Here is a 24297-nt window from a genome sequence, read left to right as displayed (position 1 = left end):
TTACTCCCAAATCTTTAAAAATGAACGTCTGAGTCCTAAAACTTTTTAAGTGATTCATCACAGGTCCTAAATGTGTTACCGGCTGACGTGAAGCGCCCCCCCCCCCCTCTCCCCGATCTTTCTCCTCTCTCCACCTCCAACCGTCAGAACAGAGAAGAGGGAGAGGAAAAGAAGAGCTATTGCTGCTAATTCCTTGAGCTGCTAATCCTCCCCCGCTGTTGGTCGTCGGGGCGCGCGACCCTTCCCCCCCCCCCCCCCCCGCAAACCTCGTCAACCAGTTTCCCGCAGGAATCATGGCCGGAGGCGCCGCTTGAATCTCAGCCGTCAGCCCGTCACCAAAAGCTGCCGCCGCCGTGGAGATTTGTGCTGCAACAACTACATTCCTCTTGGTCCTCCTCTCGGTGCTCAGCAACCGCGTGGGCTCAGAGGAGGCGGGGGTGGCTGCATGGGCTTGGGGTGGCTAGCGCAGATGTCGCGCGTGGTTCGGGTTGTGTGGCGTAGGCGGTGGGCGCCGGCGGTAGGCGGTGGTGCGCTAGAGGAGGACGAAGAAAACGAAGAGGATGCAGCGAACACAAGGTAGGCTTCAAATTCGGGGGGATAGAGCGAGGGACCGCTCGTGGGGAAGAATAGAGAAGTGTGGGTTTTATTTGCAAGATTACATTTGACATGGTTACCTGACGGGTGGGTCCAGGCCTATGTGGCATCAATCAAACGGCCACGTCAACTAGTCAAAGGGGCACAGACACACCTAGGACCTGCGATGAACAACTTAAAATAGTTTTAGAACTCAGACGTGCATTTTCAAAGATTTAGGACTAACTTGACACCCTTACGAAAGAATTAGGACCGCTGATGTATTTTACTCTTAATTGAAGCAGAGCGGGTCAACACAAGGCGACAGATGTAGTCATGGTTGAGGTCGATTCTTGCAATCGAATACTCATCCAAAGACGTCGAAAGTGGCATATAGAAGATGTCGATGTAGTTGCGGACTCGAGAGGCTGAGACACACCCAGTGTCCCAGTCGACGATGAGATTCTTAAGATCAAAGAAGATGATGAGCTCAAGGTGAAGAAATAGACATAGAGGCCACAAACTTACCGGACGAGACTTTTCGTGAGTTATTTTGTAAATATTTCCTGGCGTGGAAGGCTATTTTCATGTGTACGAAGTGTTCTCTCTGTGTGCACGTGACATGCCCGGGTAACCGAGTACTCTTGGGGGTCAAAAGCTTCATTGTCTAGACGAGTACCTATCGGCAGCTGCCTGTGAAGCTCGACAAAAAGAAAAAATATTTTCTAGTTAATTTTTATTTAAATAATGTAAAAGAGATATGCATACAAAATCAATGTAAATCAGTACAAATGAAATGGTCACAAAAAATGCCCCACATGTTAAAAGAATTAAGTTGAATATGGGCTATCTTCCATAAAAAATGTTTAGCTATTTTGGAAAAAGTATTCGTGAAATAATTGCATATTATAAAGATGATCACAATAAATTAATATATTTTTCACTCTTAGAATTGATTGAATCTAACAGTAAACAATTCTTTTATTTAGTTGCAAATATCAACGCGGAATATATATTCCTAACTAAAGTAAAAATAGAAATAAATTATAAATAGTTTCATGAAAATAAAAAATAATACTTCCTCCGATCGGTATTACTTCTCTCAAATTTGTTTAAATACGGATGTATCTATGTGTGAAAAGCATTTATATACATGTAATATTTCGATAAGTAATTCCGGTCGGAGGAAGGAGTAAAACAAAACCAAAAGGAGAGTGAAATGCAAAAATAAAAACAATAACGGGAAAAGGTTAAAATGGACCGGCCCACCATAGGCATGTAGTGGGGACCGGCCCATTTAAATCTCAAAAAAAAGGGGGAGGGGCTTTCATCAGATCTTAGTCGGTCCTACCGGTCAGGGCATCGTCAAATACTGCCTTGCCGCCCAACGCCCCAACCTCAACCTCGCCTAATTCCTTCTTCTCTCCCAGTCCCAGAGCTTCATCTTTTTGGCCGGCCGCCGGCGAGACCGTGGTCCGACTACCAAGAATCCTTGAAATCTTCGCCGGCGATCCCTGGGACCGGCGTCGGGGCCGATCGATGGGGACAGACCCAGGCTGTGACGGCCAGGGAGCTCGGAGGGGGAACCTACCGGCCGGCTCGTCCGCTTCCTGCGCGGCCTCTGCAACGGCGATGTACCTCCTGCATCAATGGCGAAAACGAAGTGAAGAACTTTGCGATCGCCAAGAGGAGTCCACCTCCAAGATCGCCTGCGAAGACCTCGCCTCGTCCTCCATGACGGGCGCTTCGAGCTTCAGATACGCCCCCAAGAACTTCACCGGTGGCCCCAAGAACTTCTCCTGCAGCCCCAAGAACCAATCCTGCGCCCAAATCTGCGGCTTCCACCACGCCGGCGCCCCCAAGAAACTCTCTGGCGCCCCCAAGAAACTCCCCTGCATCCCCAAGAACCTCTCTGGTGCCCCCAAGAGCCTCGATGGCACTGCCGGGAACCTTGACGGAGCCCACAAGGCGATCGGCAACAAGGTCGCGCCGGTGGGGCTCGCGCTGGCGGCGCACATGGCGAGCGGCAGCAACTGCAATGTCGTGGCGGCCGCCGCGGCCTCCAATGTCAGATGGAACTCCCTGGGCGCCTGCAAGAGCTGCAAGAAACACCTGGGCCTCCCCTTCGCTTGCGAGGACAGCACGGCGGCGTCTGGCCATCTCCGAGGCGGCGGCAACCGGGCGTTCTGCGACTTCTTGCTAGACACCTGGGCGAGGTATGGCGGCGCGGCCGGGCGCGCCAAGGTGGCCATCGAAATGGGAGCCATCTATTGGCTCCGGGCGTTGTTCCATTGGATCTGCAAGGAAGCCGGATTCCCAAGGTACCGGAAACCGCCCTTGTTCTGGACATGGTCGAATATAATGGGGAAACCAATCTTCCAGCCTGCGCAAGCAAATGGGGAAGGCGATGGTACGTAATAAGAGCCTCTCCTCTCACCTCACCTCCTCCTCCTAGCTCTAGCTTCGTGCTTTTGCTTGCTTGTTCAAGTACATATTAAATCAAATGATTAATTCCTTTCTTGTGTTGTAGTCACCGTTTGTCTGGTACTAGATGAAAATTCGATCGTCTGAAATCTGACTGCAATGCGTACTGCTTAAATACATTTCAGGTTCTTGTGTAATATGTTCATGCCTAGTGTGTCTCGAAGCTCATCACAGATTGGCGTTTGAAAGAGTATATGGTGCCCTCTCCTTTCCATACCGAATTGGATTCACACAAGTCGGAGCATTTAAGTACATATGTCAGGAGGTGTCAATTTGGAAACCAGAGCAAGGAACATTTGAGAGGGCAGTGCTTTCTCTTATCCAATGCATGAAAGGAGTGCCCACAGTCAAGGTCGATGGTTGGAAGGACGGCTATCTCGACGTCAAGACCATTGAATATTGCCCGAACGTGACACAACAGTTCAGTCCTCGTGAAATAGCCGCCTACATCTACTAGAAGGGCCCAATAATCGGTTCTCTGCGTATTGGCGAGGATTACTACTCTGGCGATTGGGAAACCCAAGCTTACCAAGGCGCAGAAGGTGACCCCAACCACACTGTTGTTTGTTTTGGATATATCATGCCGGAGGAGCAGGCAGACCTGATGTATATTCAGGTGATGGAGAACCATAGGGACGACGGGCCCGTGAGATGGATTCTCTACTCAGCGTTTAGAACTTTGACGTTCATCACAGTGGAGCCCCTCGATCGCAATCTCCTCGAGGAAAAGAAGAAGAAGAGCTGGCTGCGCTCAGTTCTAAGCAAGGTGTTATTTTTCCTCTGAGGGTGTAGTATTTATGTGCTTGGGTTCGGACGGGGAACGTCCAATTTTACTGTATTCCCGAGTGGAATCTTTTTGCTACCTCGTTGTATTTGGTCCAGTGCATTACTCCCTTCACAAGCGAATTTGATCGGTACTTACTGTACAGTGGTAGAAGAATTTCTGTTCCATTTTGTTCAACTGTTGTCTTCAAGTACAGATCTGATTGTTTGGCTATGCTTAGTCACTGTATTCCTCCCAAAATCGCGGCGCGGTAGCTGTAGACTGTAGACTCGCCGGCGTCGATGCAAGATCCCTTAGAGGCGCTTCCTGGGCTGGCCGCCCTTACTCCAGATCCAACCCCAGGGCGCGCCGCCGCCGCCGCAACCAACATCCTTCTTGCGAGGCCGGCACGGTAGGATCTGACGGCCGTGGATCGGCTCACTTGGCCCCAATCGGCCATCCTCCTCTAACGCCATCCAGCCCCTCCAGATCTGACGGCCGTGGATCGGCTCCCTTGGCCCCAACCGGCCATCCTCCTCTAACCCTATCCAGCCCCTATCAATTTTTGATGATATTTTGCTTTCGGTGAAACTGCGACCCCTTCTCTGTGACTGCCGTGCCCGTGTGATGGCTTCAGATGTGGATTGGGGCCGGGAGCACTGTTGACTTCTTCTACTGTGTTATTCTTTTTACAGAAATTAGTTCATGTGTGTGGTTGAGTGTTTTGTCAATTTCGTAATTGCAGATTTCATATGGTTCACTGAATGATGCAGGAATTGCATTTCATTTTCAATGTTTGATCCATTTCATGCGATTCACTAGATGATGTAGAAATTGTATTTCATTTTGAATGTTTGATCCATTTCATATATGGAGATGTCATACTTGTGCTCAAAATAATTATTTATTTGATGAAATGTTGTTGGTGTTTGGTTAGTCACCTAAAAAAAATCAAACATTGTTTGCTTAATCACTCCTTGTCCAAAAATCTTACCATATGCCTTAAGTGTTCCATGAACAACTCCTCGTTTTCTGTGTAACTGGACTGCTTCTGTATTACTAGTATCCCTATCAGGAAGTATATTTTTGTGTTCAGTAAGTTGAATCTGAGAGTAAGCTTTGCTAGAGTTTTGAATACTAATCTTAGCATGTTTGAAGAGCGTTCAACTAACAATTCTCTAGTTCCATTGCTTCTACATATAGGATTAGAACAACACCTTTCTTTTTGCACAATAGTAGAATGTTAATGTTCATGCATTTACTGTTACCAATACTCATCACGACTTGTTTAAAATAGTTTTAGCATATTTCTCAAGTGCTCCTTGACAACTTATGAGATTATGTACTAACTAAGTGGACTAACAGAAAACGAATAAAATGATGTGATCGCATTCTTTGCTGTCATAAAGCAGCCTGACGCTTCATCCCCTTCATCACTAGCACAATCCAAAGGATAAAATCAAAGTGATATTATACATGACCTTCTTATTGGTCTATACTCACTCCAAGGGGTACAGGTCATCCCCTTACGAAAGTCGTTGAGCTTGTTTATAATTCATAAAGAATAGGATTGTTCTGATTCTACAAGGTAATTGTCATTTAACATCTTTCAGTTCTTTTTATAAGTTTTTGTTCGTTTGTGTGAAGACTGAAGAGCCTAACTACATTGCCTCCTTTGTATTCGAAAAATATTTCGATGGGCACTATAACCCAAGGCATTTTTTTAATTAAGAAGTGAGCACCTCTGTGGAGGCCGCCAGGCCGGGCCTCGACAGCGGGTGGGCGAGCATCACTCGGTCCTGCCATTCTTTTAAAAGGGACGGTTCTTTTGAGCAGACTATGCATCCATGAGCATTGCTCGGTTTTGCCATTCTTGATTGTCGTTGCACAAAGAATGGACAAAGCTTTCCACACCGATTCCCACAAACTCGGGATTATACGCATACAAAATAAGTTCTTGAAAGGTAATGGAACTAATTCAATTTGTAATATTTCTAATCACTGGTGAGCTTGCACGTGCAACGCACGTCTCCACAATACGTGTTTTTTAAATTTATTTTTTCTACTGTATAAGTTATTTATTATTACTGTTTTTCTCATTGAACCATTATTATAATAGTTGTGATTATGTAGCAATGTAACTATAAAATCCACGAGCGCATAAATATATTACATTTAGGTACCGAAATATTACAACTCGACAGAAATTGTAAGCAATAATTAAAATACACGTATTCCAGAATATTATCCACTATTCTATTAAATCGGTGAATGTCCATTTTTCTATGCGGTCAAGAACGTCTCGTTCCTCGGGAGAGATATTGTCTACAACTTCATTGAGTTCATGCTTTAAAATATGTGCCAAAAATCGTCGTTTGAGCAAGAAGTCGTCCTACACATGCGTCATAAAACATGGTCATAAAAAAATTCATGTGATAATCTGGTACAAATGAGCATGTTAAAAACAATCACCGTCAGTATTGAATAATGTAGCCTTTCGTTGTGATATGAGTGCATGAAATTGAAAACCAAATATCCAGACAGACCACTGCAAACATATGTAACGTTACATTGTGCGTTGAAAAAATGAGATAAGATTGTGTGGGAGTGAGAAACTTCGTACCCATGATAGTTCCTTGGAGTGTAACAATGTTTTTGAATCGACAGTCTAGTACATATGCGCAATCAAAAGAGCATGTAACAATGTTTTGACACATTATATGTCTCTCTTCAAAAATTCGTTGAAATTATAGAATGACACATAATGGGAACTCAAGGTGTCACGGAATTGAGGATCCGGAAGACTCTGACGGCGGCCGCGGATCGCAGGTGGAGATTGCCGGCGATGGCTGGCGAGCGTGCATGGCGGGCAGAGGCAGGGCCGAGGAGGGCTTGATGGGAGGCGGGTCAGAGGAGGCCCTCTGGGTGGAGGAGGCAGCTTTGGGAGTCTCCTCGTCACGTGCCTCCCACGGCGTGCGGCGCGGATCGTGGCGACGGCGGGCGAGTAGCGAGCCGGGCAGAGGAGGGCGCGGGGGATGGGAGGCGGCGGCGGCCGTTGGGCAGAGGAGGGCCGCGGGGGTGGGAGGCGGCGGAGGAGGAGATCGAGATCGCGGCGTTGGAGGCTGTACGGGCGAGGAGAAAAGAAGAAAAACGGTTCGGGATGGACTGAAAGATTCTCCTGCGGGTGGAATTTCAGCCTCAATAGGTAATTACTAAGTGCACACGGTTAGCAAGTAATCCATGTTTTGTTAGGCTGATTGTGGGGTTATTATTTGTCCGTGTACGTTTAGTTGGGTGGACGTTGGGATGAATATGTTTGTGTCTTTATAAGTAGTAGAGATTTATGGCCGAGAATTGATTACATGGATTAATCTTCCGTTGTAGTGCATTGGTGGAGTGCGTTGGCTGTGGAGGGAGATGCAAACAAGGAAAAGGCCGGCAAATTTTGGGACACATATGACATATCCGAGCATTCAGTAAGAATACTGAATGTTGATTTTTAGTTCTTCATGTGTTTTGAGAGTATTTTTCTTACCAAATGCCTGATTCTTGTAACCAAAATTCAGTGTCTGCAACACCCAATGGGGACCAACCTTTGTGGCTAGTATGTTTGCATCGCATGGTTAAACTCATCCCATATTCGAAGGGGAAAGATTTTGACCACCAGCTGCTTTCTCGGCACATAATTCCATCTATATCTAGAGATATTCATGGTTTTCTGTTCTCTTTGCCATACAAGCCAAATGTCTGAACTTACATGATGCAGGTGATATTTTTGATGAATGACAATCCTATGAGTGACCAAGCCATGACTATGTTAGAACACTATTCGCCTACTTCTTTGTCAACCAGGTCATCCAAAAAGGACAATTCCTCACACTCGTAATTCTCCCGCTGACTTGGTGCTTTAACTATTGCTTCTGGATGTGTCCGAAACTTTGGCTGTTGGCTATTTGTAATGCTTTTGATGAATTGTGCAATGAGTTTTGATACATGGCTTTGCAATGTACATGTTAATTACTCTTTCAGTTGGCAAGCAAGATTGTTGGAGACAATTTGTGAATGTGTGCAGTGTGAACTGGGCTTGGATCGTGTGTGCTATCTGAACTACGAGGTTCTGTTTGAAGGATTGGAGGATGAGGTGCTGTTTCGTGTTCATTAGCTGTGGGGAGCGCCTCATGCACGCATGTTTCCTCTTCGGTCTTATTTGCATATATGTTTTTTTTTCTTAAATAGCTGTATGGATTATAAGCATGTCTAGTGGTCCAGCACCTTGTGCCTAGCTAGCTTCTTGGGACTACAATCTTCTTTGTTCAGCTTTCCCAACAGATCTAGCATCTGATCAGATGTTACTCCCATCGCAAGGTAGCATATGGTTTTACGTTTTATTTTACCTACGTTTACTGAGCACACATCATTTGTTTTGTGATTATGTACCTTCAACTTGCATATGAGTGATAGAATTCACATTTTTGAATTGTTGGTACTTCCATTAGCTTGAGGACTTGAACTACATAATGAAGAAAGAGTTCATGATATTGTACAGCCTTAAAATTTGTCAAGACAGACATAGCAGTGCACTGGCCTACTTTTTATTTTTCTGGTGTGGAATTGCTTTCGTACCTTAGCATTGTTATCTTTTATAGTAATCCAAGCCAAAACATGCATCAAGGGTGCTCTAAAGATCCTTGTTTTTTTAATCTTCAAGAGCAATGAGCTGTGATTCTGTGAAGGACAACAAGGAACGACGCCGACAAGCTCTGGTGCACAGGCAACATTTGGTGCTAGAACTGGGTGGCTGGACTGAGAGCTGCAGTTTCCACTTCTGGTAATTTCTCGAATACCAAACTCTCATGGTTTTTCTCCTTGTGTTTAACATGGCTGAAAAGGTACCAGTACATGTGCTCTTTGCGGTTCATATAACTAGATAATTTAAATAAAAGCTTAATTACTTTAGATTATGTTTGTTGTTTTAATTTTTTTGATAGAATTACAGAAATATGCTTTGAGCACCAAATTTACCATAGTAATTTTTGTGAGCCGAGCTTTTCTTTTTGGTCTTGTAGACCCTTTAAACAACTGGGAGCTCTCTCTTTGTCTTTTTTTTTAGATGACGGATCAGATCTTTCTCTGGCCTCTACATCCTAATATCCTCCCAGCCTAATCATTACAACATACGAAACAGGTGTTTGTATTTGACGCAATCTGCTAATGTTCAAAAGGTGTGAAATGGATTTATATCGAGCACATAACCGTCGTAATGGTAGTTAGGATATGTACAATGGAGAAATGAAAGCCGGCATGGATAGTTGGCATGATTGACATTTTGTTACGACGGGAGCTGATTCTGCTAGAGTAGTTGCATATGTAATGATATCTGACTTCTTTTTACCTTTGTTCTTCGATCTACTGCTGTTTTGACCATTTGAGAGCTATATAAGCTTGTTTACAGTTACTTAATTAGTAATTACTTTGAAATCCCTGATTCATGTTCTAGAAGCCGCCTCGTCTTGAAAGGACATGCTGCTATAATATTGTCATATGAGAGAATTTGTTTTACAGGGTGTGATCTAGGAGGCAATTATATCTTATGAATTTTGCTTTTATGGTATGGGTTCCATATCTCTAGGTTTAGCTGCAAAATTTTTTTTTTTTACGGAAAAGGCAGGAGCACTGCCATTCATTAAAAGAGAGAGATGTTAATATTTACAAGAACTTGAAATAAGGAGGCAGGCGCACAACCTCCCCAACACAAAAGGAAAATGTTACACTCTAACACCGTTCAACACAACCGGGCTAATCTCATTAGCCCACAAAAAAGACTTGAGATCCTCCTGAGCTTTGGCAGCAACTTCCTCCTCTTCCATGGATTCATTGTTGAAGATTCTCACACATTCCAAAGGCAATAAATGAGCAATCTGTCGAAAAGCTTTTTATGGCAATGAGCAACCTTTGTCCCAAGCAATAAATGAGCAATCCGTCGAAAAACCTCCTATGAAAATGAGCAACCTTTACCCTGTCCGCATTCCACCAATCTTCCACGGAATCAGTTCTATCAATAGTCAAGATATGAATATCATTCCAACTCCGAAGAATTGCCCAAACAGATTTAATATAAGAACAATCCTTGCAAAAATGAGTGACAGATTCAGGCTGAGAATTGCAGAGCTTGCACCTTGTCTCATGATCCCAACCTCTCACCTCCAAATTTTCAGCGGTAAGAATCTTGCTGTGAAGCATCGACCAAGAGAAAAGCCGGAAAATTCTTCGATATGCTTTCGGGCTATGTTACGAATTGTCAAATGTGAATCCTTTGGTGTTGATCCGTCACTATGTTGTCCTTGCCACACACACACCTTGGACAACAGCAGTAGGTACATATATCTCTAACTAATAATGACCCAGGAAATTACACCTAATCTAGGTGTTGAACGACGTTTATTTAGTCAGTGGCTTCGACATTGATCGAAGCGCAGCTACGGCGACAGGTCCAATCTCAAAAGGAAAATCGCACGACGACGATGAGGTGGTACGAGAAATCTAAACCTGCACATGGGCAGGGGGGCCTATCATCACCGTCCAGTTTATGTATTCCTCCGTCCAACAAACACTACTACAAAACAGCGCATATGTGACGAGTCATCAGTGGCGGACCTTTCACGCCCGTCACTAATGACCGTCGACGTTTTGTGCTCGTTACTGATACATTGTTTTGTAGTAGTGAAAAGATGTCTCAAATTTGACTAAATTTGAATGCATCTACACACTAAATCATGTATATATACATCCAAATTTTAACAAACTTTAGACATCTTTTGTTGGACGAAGTGAGCACCGGTACTACTAAAAATTTGGATAACAGATTAAGAATGTGCAATTGAGGAGAGTGGATTGAGCTAGGGACGACGTACTCTCGGCGGAGGATGTCCATGAATTCTTCAGGCGTGCGACCCTCCAGGCCCCATTCATGAGCTTTGCGGGCCTGCTCCTCCACAGCCGCATTGGGGGCCTGCTCCTCCACAGCCACAGGAGAAGAGAAGAAGGATCTCATATCGAAATTCGATCGATATAAACGTCTCTTCGTACGTGTGCGAGCAATCGAGATCAGATCAGATCCGATCTGTGTGTACTATATATAGGCCGGATGGCCTGGCCAGGCCAGGGGATAATAGATCGAGACCTACACGAGGACGAACACGGGAGGAATCCTATTAATCCTAATCGCCTCGATCTAGAAGATGTCGTTTCGACAGGGATTCGGACAAGTTTGATTAACAATCTCCGTGCACAAGGCCCTGGTCACTAGTTCTGCAGGCCCGTTTTGGGAGCGGCCCATTCTATTTCGCAAAGTCTATTCTCAACCTCTTGAGCTTGCAGTGATGGGATGAATCAAACCCACCACACAGGCTGTGCGCGCAGAGCTCGGGGGGCTGCTGGAGCGTCACAGGAGTTCACCAGAAAGCTCGCCGACGAACCAGCCGAGGAACATCCATGGCAAGGTTAGAAGTGAGGACAAGTTTAGAAATGCCGGATACCGGTGCCACATTAGCAATCCTGGACCTCCAAACAATGTTTTAGTGCCAGAAGGTCGGAAATGTCCGGGATCGAAAAGATAAGGGTGCCAATTTCAAGGATTAGAAGCTTAAGGTTCATCTTCTCCAAGCTCTACAAAGTCAGGTTTAAAATAGACTTTACTACTTAGCGTGAGTATGGTAAATGGTCGTAAATTTTAGCAAAAAATTAAATGTATATTATTCACATCACATACTCATACTGCATGTATGAAATTTTAACAGTGGTGTTCTCGGATATAATATTTAAAAGGATTATGTGAGCCCAGTTTTGTTTTAGGGATCAACAGAGCACGGCCAACAGTTTGAGGGAGTAAAAGTCCATTAGTTATTCAGCCAAGTTTCTATAAAAAGAAGACAATGTTCCTTGTTAGCCACATCAGTTCAAATTCAATAAGAAAAAAAAATTGTGGTTTTTTTCTAGCGAAACTGAAATAGTGGTGGGCGTATTCTAGAAAAGAAAAAAAAAGTGTGGTGGCCCCCAAAAAAAAGGCCATATCAGTGTATGGTTCAGAGTCAAAGGGAAAAAAGGCCCAGCCCATTCGTTTGACCAAATCATCCGTCGAAGAAAACTACCCTCCGCTAGCTTCTCCATGTCAGCAAGGGAGACTCCCGCCGCTCCGCCGCGGCGCGCGCGCGTCGACTCATCTCGAGTGTCACTCCCCACTGCCGGCGCGGCGGGCGATCGAGCTTCGAGGCCCCATCCCTAAATAAAGCCCGCAACCCGCGGCCCGATCACCCAAGCGCGCATCGCGATCCGCCGCGGCAGGGGATCGATCGAAATGCCGTCCCGGTGCGGCCGGTGGGGCCGGGGCGGCGGCGACCTGTCAGGCAGCTCAGGGCGGTCGTTCAGCATCACGACGGGGATCCTCCCGTCGCTAGGCGCCCAGAGCATCAGCGGCAGCGGCCGCCGGCGCCGCCTCCGGAGCTGCATCATCTCCCCCTACGACCGCCGCTACAGGCTCTGGCAGCACTCCCTGGTGCCGCTCGTCCTCTACTCCGCCTGGGTCTCCCCCTTCGAGTTCGGCTTCCTCCACAACCCCACCGCCCACAGCCCGCTCGCCGTCATCGACAACGCCGTCAACGTCTTCTTCGCCGTCGACATCGTCCTCACCTTCTTCGTGGCCTACACCGACAAAAAGACATACCTCCTCGTCGACGCGCCGTCCGAGATCGCCTGGCGGTACGCCAAGACGTGGCTGGTCCTCGACGTGGCGTCCACCTTACCGACGGAGCTCACCCGGATGCTCCTCCCGAAAGACCTCCGGTCCTACGGCTTCTTTGGCATGCTCCGGCTCTGGCGGCTCCGGCGCGTCGGCGCGTTGTTCTCGGCCATGGAGAAGGACCGCAAGCTGAGCTACTTCTGGGTCCGGTGCCTCAAGCTGGTCTTCGTCACCGTCTTCGCCGTCCACTGCGCCGGCTGCTTCTACTACCTCCTCGCCGACCGCTACCCGGACCCGGCCGCCACGTGGATCGCCACCTCCATGCCGGACTTCCACGCCAGGACCCTCTGGGACCGCTACGTGGCCTCCATGTACTGGTCCATCACCACGCTCACCACCGTCGGATACGGCGACATGCACGCCGTCAACCCCAGGGAGATGCTCTTCAGCACCGTCTACATGCTCTTCAACCTGGGGCTCACCGCTTACCTCATTGGCAACATGACCAACCTCGTCGTCCATGGCGCCAGCCGGACCAGGAAGTACAGGGACACCATCCAGGCGGCGACGAGCTTCGCGGTCAGGCACCAGCTGCCGGACAGGTTGCAGGAGCAGATGATCTCCCATTTGAGTCTCAAGTTCAGGACCGATTCTGAGGGGCTCCAGCAGCAGGAGACGCTGGACGCCCTGCCCAAGGCCATCCGCTCCAGCATCTCGCATCACCTCTTCTTTGCACTCGTCCAGAACGCATACCTCTTCCAGGGCGTCTCCAACGACCTCATCTTCCAGCTGGTATATATGCTAATCCATTGCATTGCATAATGCATTGCTGCTAATTCACAATCTCTTCAAATGATTGATGGTGATTTTGAAGGTGTCCGAGATGACCGCCGAGTACTTTGCGCCGAGGGAGGACGTCATACTGCAGAACGAAGCGCCCACCGATTTCTACATTATTGTCACTGGTAGTGTGGTAAAAAAAATATAGACACAACTCTTTACATATCCATCATGTAACTCTTTATCATTTTTGGCTCCATTTAATTTGTGTTCATGTCAAAAGCACAAATCGGTAGTTTGTTCGTCAGAAAACCAGACAAATTAAGAGGCTCTCGACTGATCCATTTATGGCGCATTGGCAGGAGCTGATAAACATCCAGAACGGTGCAGAGGAGGCAAGTCCAGTCTTTGATCTGCACCTTTTATATTTACTACATAGCTTCAACAAGTGAGAACACGAACAGAGCAATGACTGGTTGAGCTTATGTGGCAATGCACCGTGCAGCCGGCCGGCGCGGCCAAGTCCGGCGAAGTCATCGGCGAGATCGGCGTCCTGTGCTACAGGCCCCAGCTCTTCACGGCCAGGACAAGATCCCTTTGCCAGCTCCTGCGCCTCGACCGCACCGACTTCCTCCAGATCGTCCAGTCCAATGTCGGCGACGGGACCATAATCATGAACAACCTCATTCATGTAGGTACATTACATTTAGGGGGTGATTTTGATCTTGAATCATTTGGGGGCTCATTTCACTTTGATCATCATGACGCAGTACCTCAAGGAGAAGAAGGACGACGGGGTGATCGCCGGCGTCAGCAAGGAGATCGAGCACATGATAACCAGGGGCCAGCTTGATCTGCCAATCACACTCTGCTTCGCGGCGTCCAGGGGAGATGAACATCTGTTGCATCAGCTACTGAAGCGCCGCGGGCTGGACCCGAATGAAACCAACAATGATGGACGAACTGCACTGGTAACAATAGATCAGAACACATTGTTAGTTACTCCAGGAGTACTAGTTTGTGAAATCTGAAATTTACGGTGTTGATGTTAATTTTCCATGGTTGATGATTTGTTCCAAGTAACAGCATATAGCAGCTTCCGGTGGGAGTGAGCAGTGTGTCAAGCTGCTTCTGGAGAATGGGGCAGATCCAAATGCCAGAGGTATGCTTTGCAAATTGCAAACAAGAATGTAATTGGCGTAGAATAATTCTGAATTCTAAGTAGGATTGTTTGCCAAATTAATGTAAGTGCAGATCCGGAAGGAAGAGTGCCGCTGTGGGAGGCCATGAGCAGGAAGCACGAGCGGGCGGCGCAGCTGCTGGCGGAGGCCGGCGGGAGCCTGTCGGCGGGGGACAGCGCCGCGTACGCGCGGTTCGCCGTGGAGGAGGACGACGCGGCGCTGCTGGAGGAGATCGCCCGGCGCGGCGGCGACGTGGCCGGCGCGTCCTGCAGCGACGGCGTCACCCCGCTTCACCGCGCCGTGCTCAACGGCAGCGCCGCCATGGCCAGGGCACTGCTGTCCCTCGGCGCCGACCCCGACCGGCAGGACGACCGCGGGCACACGCCGAGATCCATGGCCGACCGCCATGGCCACGCCGAGATCCAGCGCCTCTTCGCGTCCCACCACCGGCAGCAGGGAGATCCAGATCCGGACCCCACGCCCTCGTCCCCGGCGGCGGCGGCGGCGGAGAGGGTTCCTTCCCGGGGCAGCGGCGGAGTGGGGAACCGGTCGCCATCGAACTCCTCCTCCTCTTCGTCCCCCATGTCCTCGGCGCGGATCTCGCCGCGGAGGATGATGGCGTCGAGCTTCCGGAACTCGCTCTTCGGGGTGCTCTCCACTTCGTTCCACGGGAACCGGCTGGACGACGGCGCGCGGAGCTTCCACCACCGCCTTCCCCGCCGGCAGCACGAGAGGGGGGAGCAGCAGCAGCAGCAGCAGGAGAGCGCGCCGTCGCCGGTCGCGAGGGTGACCGTGTCGTGCCCGGAGGTTCAGGGAGAAGGCGGGAGTAGGAGGGTGATGGTGCCGGTGCCGGAGACGATGCGGCAGCTGGTGGAGGGCGGGGCGAGCAGGCTCGGGTTCGGGGCGGCGACCAGGGCGGTGACGCGCGACGGCGCCGAGGTCGATGATGTCAGGGTCTTCAGGGACGGCGACCACATCTTCCTCGTCTCCGATCACTGGGCGCCGCCTGGCCCTGACACTAGTACCAGCTCGCGTAGGAACCAATAACAGAAGTAGCTCTAGGGGAGGATGGATCATCTTCCAGATTTTTTTAGACAAGAAGGCTGCAAGATTATGGGGGGCGAATTGCAGAGCTTTGAGTAGCAGATTGGTCTTCCTGCCCTGATTCATGCGGAGGAGGAGGAGCTGCTGTAGGCGGCCGCCATTGCTGGAATGCTGGTGATCGGGGAACTCCAGCCTGCAGCCTTCGATCAGATAAGTGCGGAGAAAAAGAGGCCCATCGGCCCACAAAAGGACGCCGAGCAGGCGAGGAAAGTCCATAGGAGGAACCAAAAAACGAACCCATACAGGCAACGGTCCAAAAGTTCTATCTGTACGGGCCTTTCTCTCAAAAAAAATATCTGTACGGGCCTAACGGCCCATGTTTGGACGAGGAATTTTGCAGTTTAGGGTGACATAATATTTCCATTTCCGCAAAAATAAAAGATACGTTATGTCTTCAAAATGAAGCCTGATTCGATGGCCAATCAAAGTTTTAAATAGCACACTGCAGTGTCGTTACAGCTACGATGCTTTAAAAATCAGAGAAGTACTTGAGAGTTTAGACCGGTTGGTTTTTCATGCAATTTTGTATCATGGAAAATAACGCACCCAACATTGTCGTTGCCAGGTGGGTAGGATCTCCACCAACAAAAACTTCAGCAGGCCGGTGCATCTGTATGTGCCACATCACGCATGGACGGAAAAATAGTCAACGAGACCAGTTTAGCATTTGGTGACGAACCCTTCCTACCCGATCAACGCATAATCTCATCATCAGCTCCCAACACCTCAAGGTTTCAAACGAAAAACAAAAAGAAGTCCCATCACCTCAACACTTCCGTATTAACAAAAAAACATGATGGTTAAGTTAGTTATGGTAGCTGCACTGCCACAACCAAACATCTGATCCACCAACACGACACTACACCTGGCCTTAATCCTGATCATCACTATATAACCACAACGCATGCAGTTAACAACGAGGCATCCCATCCTCTCACAACCAATTAATCCACGCTCTCCAGTCTTCTCTTCCCGTCCAGAAAACACACAAATCTCGAGACATATAACCATGGGTCTCCTCAGGGTGCTGGCCATGGCCGCGGCCGTGCTGCTGCTGCTCTCGCTGGCGGCGCCGTTGGCGTCCGGGCAGGGGAGCGGCGGCGGTGGCGTGGCGACGTCGTGCACGGCGTCGCTGATAACGAGCTTCACGCCGTGCCTGGGGTACATCACCAACAGCAGCAACGGCGGCAGCGGGTCGTCGCCGACGGCGGACTGCTGCCAGTCGCTGGCGTCGGTGGTGAGCGCGAGCACGAGCTGCGCGTGCCTCATCCTGACCGGCAACGTCCCGCTCGGCCTCCCCATCAACCGCACCCTCGCCGTCACCCTCCCCAAGGCCTGCAAATCCAAGGCCGTCCCGCTCCAATGCAAAGGTACAAACGGACTACAGAGACTATATATTTCTCTGAGAATTCAGATGATAATTGTTTGGGCTGTTTCGTGTGAAGTTTTTGATTCCAATGGTTGGTTGGTTGATTTTTTTTTGGTGATGAATGGACTGCAGATACGGCGGCGCAGCTCCCGGCGCCGGGCCCGGTCGCAGTGTCTCCCGCCATGCCCCCGCTGCGTAAGAACAAGCTCGCTTGATTGATTTGATTAATTAACCTCATCTCTGCTCCTCGTTCTCATGGCAAAGCTGTGGGTTTCTGTGGTTTATAATCGATGGATATATCTCATGGGGTTTTGTCATGTCTGCAGCGCCAATGAAGCCGGAGGCTCCGGAGGCGCCGGCGCCGCCTGCGGGAACCACCGTGACGATGGCGCCGAGTAGCCAGAGCCAGGGGCAGACGAGGCCGCAGGTGGTGCCCAGCTCAGGATGGAGGAGCGCCAGTGCTGGCGTGTCCGTGGTGCTCGTAGCCGCCGTTGGAGCCATGCTGGTTTGATCAGACTACCTTGATGGGTTATTATTGAGTGGAGCTGCGGATCGAGAATAGTGTTGATCGTGTGTCTTTTGTGATTGTTTCGTACGTAACCGAGAGTTGATTTGTACACGGGTACATATAGTACTAGTATGATTTGTTCGCTAGCTGGTTGTGTAATTTTACATTCTTTGGGTTGTGTGCTTGGGGAAATAATACATACAGTACATGTTTGGACAATGGAAAACCTGAGTGTTAGTCCTCAATCCATGGGATAGTTCGAGCGAAGCTTGACCACACGGAAGGAAACTATCTGTTCGTCAGTTGGCGCGCACAAGCCCAGTCGTCGGCTTCTCTGTCTTAGCTCTCTGTTGGTATCGCCATCTTCAGTAGCTTCAGTAACTACAGAGTCTGAAGCACTATGAGTGTGTGCATCAATGCAGAGGTCGGTGGTATTCCCTTCTTTTCCAAAAAAGAGAGCCTGAAGTACTGTCCGGCTGTCCGCAGCCAGGGTCATAACAGTAGGCGTAACTAACTTTCGGCTAAAACTATGCTCAAGAAAAAGACCTCTGGCCACCTTGAAAAAACCGTGCCTGGAACAGAACACATGATGGATCTAGCGTTTTTATAGCATGGAATTTCTTTTTTGAAGTTAGGTGATTGGAAATCAGAGTACATTGTCCAGACTACTTTTTGATCGAGCCAAAACGTACGCGACTTTATTACTGGTGCCCATACCTAAGGAGCCGGTCCAACCTATCGTGCTTCGACACGTGTCAGACACACTCATATACATATGAATGAAATTAACAAGAATGATATTGAAGTTATAGTGATATTCCAACTAAATAATAAATGTTAACAGAATTATAAGGAAATTTTGATAAAGATTTCTATTGTTTGTCCTAAGCTTAACACCGGTCGATTGCATGTTGGGTATTCTACACAAAGTTTAAGACCGTGAAAGTTTCCGCAATGATCATCATCCACTATAATCTGTTGGCATGTTGAAAGATCGAGTATGTCCAAGGGGGTTGTGAATGTGACCAGTTAATGAAGACTGAAGACTGATGACAGTCATAGTACTTCAACAATAGGGATTACACTTAGCAATTTTAGAGTTGCAGCGGAAAGAAGAAAGATGAACAAGTTTATAACAACAACAATGAAGACAGAACACAATGAATCAGTTATACTTCAACAGAGAGTAAAAGTTGAGGAACGAAATCACTAGGACTGAAGACACAGGAATTTGTTTTCCGAAGTTTAGATTGTTGGCACAATCCTATGTCTCTGTTGAGGGGGCTGAGTCACACAAGACTCGCGGACACACAAGTCCATCCAATCCTCTTGAGCTAAGACCAAAGTCTCACCCAGTTACTCGTGGTAGATCTTGAGGTGATCTCCGAACCTTCACAGACTGGTTGATGGCAAATCACACTTCGATTGCTCTTCAATACTGACTCCTAGCCGTCTAGGCGATGCCAATCACCAAGAGTAACAAGTTTCAAGTGCTCGGCTAGAGAGGGGATCACATTCTTCACGCTCAGTTCAGCTCTAAGGGTTTTATCAGGTGTTCTTCAAAACAACTCACTGGGGTTCACCACCGAACTCTTTCGGGGTGGGTCGTCTTATATAGCCTTGGCCACGGTTCATCTAGCCGTTGTGACCCATCGGATAAAGTGATCCCTGAGACTCCACCTCATACTTTATCACTTTGTCTCACAACGGTTAGATTAGGTGGTCAAGCACGAAAGCAACAGATTTTCAAACACATTTGAAATCAGAGTGAAGACTTCACGTGGAAGTTTATGTGAAGTCTGAAATGCTTCATTCTTCATTCCGACGGAAAACACTCACACAAAAAATGGTTTTTGCCTCAGCTGAACATGAAGAATAGGTTTCACTCGAACCAGCTCGACACTTCAAACTCCTCTTAATAGTACGGCGTTCCTATACTCAAGTGAAGAAAACAACTACGGAAAGACCTATGAAGAATGCTATGCTTCATATTTTTCACCGTTCTTCACTGAGTTCTTCATACTTCAAGCCAGTACCTGTACTTCAACTTTAGGGCTCATCGATGCTGGTTAGACCAACTCTTCTGAGAAACTAAAACCTGAAACACTCCGTGTAACTCATTAGTTTCTCAACCATGTTGTCATCATTCATCAAAACCCATACAAGGGCAAGGTTTTCCTTTCAATCTCCCCCTTTTTGGTGTTTGATGACAACACTGGTTAAAGCTTCAAAGATGGCAAAAAGTAAGTGTGAAGGATTTAGCTTCTGAGTTATATGAAGACTCCCCCTGAAGATATGCACTATTTAGATTGCGTTTGAATGCAAGTGCAAAGAGCTTTAGGAATGTGAGGAAATCTTCATATTCTTCAGAAGCAAGGGTGCTCGTGTGCAAGGTTAGAGCAGAAATAATAAGAATTCATACATGCTCATAAATTGAAGTAAACAGAAGCAGCCCCAGCAAGTATTGAAGTAAACATGCATGCATGAGGAACGAAAATGCATGAAGATTAAATTTATTACAGGCATTGCAGAATCCTCATGCAAGAGGCAATATTAATTATACTTTAACACAACCAAGAAAAAGTTTTCAACCACGAACGATAGGACTAAAGTTTTAAGACGACGAAGAACCAGATAAAAGCAAAACTCCCCTTGCAACAAATAAAGCGAAACCTCCCCCCTACTCCTTCTCCCCCTTTGGCATCAAGACGCCAAAAAGGTTGAAGACTACTGGCTTGGAGTAGCGTCGCTGTCTTCAGGCTTCAGAACGTCGGGGTAGTGCTTGGTGAGGAAGTCTTGAATTAAGCCACTAGTCTTCTCCTCGCGGGACACCAGCTTCTGTAGCAGCACTTGCTGATTCTTCAAAAGAGCAGCCTGCTTCTCAAGGAGATCCTGCTGATCGTCAATCTTGCGGGAGAGCTTCACAACAAGATTCTTCAAGGAACCATACATGCCGGAGCTGGTCTCATACTGAGAATTAGATGGACGAAGTGCTTGTGTCAGCTGCGGTTGCGACGGAATGGGCTGTGAAAACTCCTTTGACGGGCGATCAAACACCGTAGGAGGAAGCACAGACGGCTCAGGGTCTTGAGGCTTTAGCGAGAAGTACTTGTGCTGATGCTCCAACTCAAAACGCTTCTCTGACAACTGCAAGATTATCTTCATGATCTGAGGTGCATAGGGCAGAGCACGCATATGGTCTGAAGAATATAATTTCCAAAATCTTTCTTCTCACCCTTGTAGACTGCAAGCAGCAGATTGCGGTGAAGACCGGCAATTTCACTGGAGCTGCCTTGCTTGGGAGAGTGAGTGAAACGAAGAATATCATTGAGAATCTTCACTTCAGGCTTTAACGCGGACAGTCCTCCAAAGGCGCCAGAGAATCCTTCTTCATAAAGAATAGCGATTTCTTCATCTGAGGCAGCATGTTTTTCATGGATCTTGGGCTGGCCATCGAACTCGGCGAGACCAAGAAACTCTTGAAGTGCTTGGAGGTGCAACTGTGCCTGTCACCATCAGTCATCCAGTAGATGTTGTAGCCCTTTGAGTTGTCTTCAAATTTGCAGACCTTTCTGCCGAAAGTAGCATAGAACTGCAGAATCAGCTCATCATTCCAGTTCTAGCAGGTCTCTACAAACTTCAGCAGATGCAGATCATTGAGAGCATTTGCTGCAGGCGTGACACCACTTTGACGATTGTAGGTGAACCAATCATCATTGAGTAACTTCATCTTAGCGAAGTAGGTCCTTGGCAGAAGAATCTGCGCATAGTAATCTTACTGCTCAAAAGACCAAAACCTCCGGTCTTCAGCTGATCTCTCCTCTTTGTACTTCAGCCCGTTCTTCAGCCTTACGAGGCGAAGCTTAGCGTTCTTCAGGGCTTTGAAGTAAACCTTCTCTCGGTCAGAGGATATAGGCATCATGGGCTTGGGAGACAACAGCTCACGGTTGTCTTCAGACATAGCTTGAGATCTCACAAGCATCCGTGAGAGTCTCCTGTCTTCACAATCCTTAATAATTCCGGATCGTTTCTTTTCCGGCAGACGATCAATCTCCATCAGATCATCAGACTCTTGCGCGGGTTCTTTCTCTTCTTCCTTCTTCTCTTCTTCTTCCTGCTCATCACTCGAGGAACTTGGGTCGGACGGTTCGGACGGGTCGGACGGTGCAACAGTCTTCTTCTCAACAGCTTTCTTCATACGGACTTCCGGCGTGGGCATTGGGGCATCTGCATCAGTTTGTATGTCATTGACATTCAAATCACGAGTGGCTTCAGCTTCGAAGTCACAAGTCCTTTCTTCTTCAGCAGAGGCATCAACTGATTCAGTGTGAGGCAACGAACTGCTGGTGGGTGGTTCTTCAGGACGGGCGAGGTCTTCTTGGTTCTTCCTCGGCACCTCATCTCCTTCTTCCTGCTGAGCGGTGTGCTCAGACAGAACTGTGGGAGATGAAGCAGCTTGTTCCTGTTCCTCAAGAAGTGAAGTAAGCTTGACATTGGATGTATTTGGCACAAGGGTGTCAATAGCTTTCTTCTTCTGAGGAACTTCCACAGATGATGAAGTGGAGGTACTTCTTCCAGTAGGAACTTTGATCCTCAGACCAAACTCCTTGGCAGTTTTCTTCACTTCAGCAATCTCAGACGCCTGGCGAGTCATTGTGATCTTCTTTGATGGAACAGTCTGAGGTAAATCCTGACTTTCTTCAGTGTCAGAGGGGGCGGCTGGATCATTTCTGGCCTTGAGACCAATCTCACGACGGATTTCACGAGCTGCATCCATCGTCTTCTCATATTCAGTCTTCTCCCGATCAACTTCTTCATTTCCACCCTGTACTTCAGGCGATTTTTCGGCGGCTTTCTTCCTGACATCACTTTTAGCCTTATCAGCCTTCATGCTTTCGGCTACATGTTTCATCTGCTCAGCGAGCAGAGCCTTCTTTTTCTTCTTCTCAAGCTCAGCTTGAGTCTTCAAGGCAATTTCCTTTTCTTTCTTCAGGGCGATGAGGTCAGACCTTTTCTTCTCCTCTGCTTCCTTCTCAGCCTTCTTCTTCTGCAGTTCAGCAGCTTTCTTCTCTTCCTTTTCTTTCAAGGCACCTTCGGCCTTCTCCTTCTCAACACGTTTCTTTTCTGCACGATCTTCTTCTTCCAATCTCTTGGCAACACGCAAACTGCGGCTCTGCTCCCATTCTTCAGCCTGAGTCTTGGCAACGATCAGACCTTCAACATGGCTCATGAGGGAATCAGAGAGCGTTCCTTCATTGAATGTAGTAAGAAGAACCGGATCAATGTGAACGACTTGAGGAGGATACGGAATTTCTCTCGAAGCCATTGCGGCAACACCACAGCATCCTTCGATGAGGAACCGGGTCCGACAGCAGAGGCTCTCTTAGCTTTCTTCAGATCTTTCTTGAACTGTTTCTTTGCGTCTTCAGAGCTTTTCCATTTCTGGGCATCTTTGCCTTGCCCTTAGTGTCTTCGCTGGGCTTGTTACGAGGCACAGGAGGAGGCAGTGAAGAACATCTAAGCCTGGATGCTCTTGCAGGATCTCGCAGTTCAACGACAGGTTCAGACAGGAACACGTCACTGTCTTCAGCATCTGAAGCTTTCTTGGACTTAGGCTTCTTTGAGATGTCAACATAGTTAATATCTCTGATGATCTTCAGAGCTCTTTTGTTGAATTCCTCACGGTGATGTCCGCCTTCCTTGCGGGCAATCTTGAAGTTTCCCAGTTTGGGAGCCGGAAAATACATGTTAGCACTCTCCGATTTTTTGGTCCTTCTCCGAATCTCAGCTGCGAGCACATGGGAGTGCTTGCGGATGATATGCTGGAGACGGTGTTTCCTCTTCATCCTGATCTCCCCTTCCACAACGTCTTCTGAAGAATAGAAAATGAAGATCTCTTCAGCAGTGGGAGCAGGCACATCCATAAACTTCTTGACTTTCTCTTTCTTCTCTACCTTGGGCTTCGACGCCACTTTCTTTCCACGACTGGGCAATACTTCACCAGGCCGTGGGGAGTTGATAGCATACTTCAGGCGCACATCGGAAGAGGGTGTCACTTTCAGAGGCACAGGTTCTTCAACCTCTTCATCTGAGTCCCCAATGTTAACATTGGGGGAAACAGGCGGTGAGGGCTCAGCCGTTGAGTCAAACAGGTATTGTCTCTCTCTCTCTGAATCATTGCTGGAGCGGGTCGAGTTAGACATGGTGACACCTGTGAAATAGAGGATAAGAAGAATAGGCAAGAAGTACACAAATTCTCAGCAACAAAGCGATTTTGACAAAGAGTTTTTAGTTGAAGCAAATTGACTACGTTTGTGAAGAATGACAACTCAGTTCTTCAACGAGGACAGCTACACAGATTTAAACTGAAATTCTACTAGAGAGCTTCAACCTAGATCTGTTTTAGCTAGAACTTCGGAAATACAGAGTAAATCAATCTACGCAAACATAGCAATCTACATGAGTGAGGATTCATCTAATGAAGATTTGAAGTGTACCTAGGAGGAGCTTCGTGAAGAACAGCGGAATCACCAAAACCCTAACCGCAAAACCCTAACTCGGCGAGAGTGGTCAATTTACTGCAGCAAACGGGGATATTTAGATGAGTTTGCTACGTGGAATCGATCTAAGAAGGGAAAAACAACGCTTGCCTGGAATTCCCGACTTGAATCGACGAAGATCACCGGCGGCGCTAAAGATCCGGGCTTGATGAATGCGTCCGAGCGTTCGCGGCGAAGAGAAGAGGTCGCGAGAGCTTCCGGGCGTGAGAGCGGTGGATTTTGGGGTAGAGGTGATTTTTCC

At 47.8% G+C, this 24297-nt stretch overlaps 2 protein-coding genes across 2 annotated transcripts; both read left to right on the top strand.

Annotated features, from left to right (window-relative positions):
* Positions 1-11819: 11819 nt before the first annotated feature.
* LOC100839165 (potassium channel AKT3) lies at positions 11820-15969 on the top strand. The gene is made up of 7 exons (XM_024458106.1): positions 11820-13346; positions 13429-13527; positions 13697-13729; positions 13840-14025; positions 14105-14305; positions 14421-14496; positions 14589-15969. The coding sequence occupies exons 1-7, from the start codon at positions 12174-12176 to the stop codon at positions 15560-15562; spliced, it is 2742 nt and encodes a 913-aa protein (XP_024313874.1). The 5' UTR covers positions 11820-12173; the 3' UTR covers positions 15563-15969.
* A 558-nt stretch (positions 15970-16527) lies between these two features.
* LOC100841459 (protein YLS3) lies at positions 16528-17741 on the top strand. The gene is made up of 3 exons (XM_003557458.3): positions 16528-16989; positions 17121-17183; positions 17315-17741. The coding sequence occupies exons 1-3, from the start codon at positions 16629-16631 to the stop codon at positions 17497-17499; spliced, it is 609 nt and encodes a 202-aa protein (XP_003557506.1). The 5' UTR covers positions 16528-16628; the 3' UTR covers positions 17500-17741.
* The last annotated feature ends 6556 nt before the right edge of the window (positions 17742-24297 follow it).

The sequence above is a fragment of the Brachypodium distachyon genome, chromosome 1 (assembly GCF_000005505.3).
Source record: "Brachypodium distachyon strain Bd21 chromosome 1, Brachypodium_distachyon_v3.0, whole genome shotgun sequence".
Lineage (NCBI taxonomy): Eukaryota > Viridiplantae > Streptophyta > Magnoliopsida > Poales > Poaceae > Brachypodium > Brachypodium distachyon.
The sequence above is the reverse complement of the archived record's forward strand: the minus strand, read 5'-3'. Positions and strand labels throughout refer to the sequence as shown.

Bases quoted from the DNA above. Each gene is read 5' to 3' on its own strand.
- LOC100839165 (XM_024458106.1), top strand. From the start codon at position 12,174: ATGCCGTCCCGGTGCGGCCGGTGGGGCCGGGGCGGCGGCGACCTGTCA. The intron at 13,347-13,428 runs GTATATATGCTA...GTGATTTTGAAG, and splicing joins ACGACCTCATCTTCCAGCTG to GTGTCCGAGATGACCGCCGA. The intron at 14,026-14,104 runs GTAGGTACATTA...ATCATGACGCAG, and splicing joins TCATGAACAACCTCATTCAT to TACCTCAAGGAGAAGAAGGA.
- LOC100841459 (XM_003557458.3), top strand. From the start codon at position 16,629: ATGGGTCTCCTCAGGGTGCTGGCCATGGCCGCGGCCGTGCTGCTGCTG. The intron at 16,990-17,120 runs GTACAAACGGAC...AATGGACTGCAG, and splicing joins CGTCCCGCTCCAATGCAAAG to ATACGGCGGCGCAGCTCCCG. The intron at 17,184-17,314 runs GTAAGAACAAGC...TCATGTCTGCAG, and splicing joins TCCCGCCATGCCCCCGCTGC to CGCCAATGAAGCCGGAGGCT.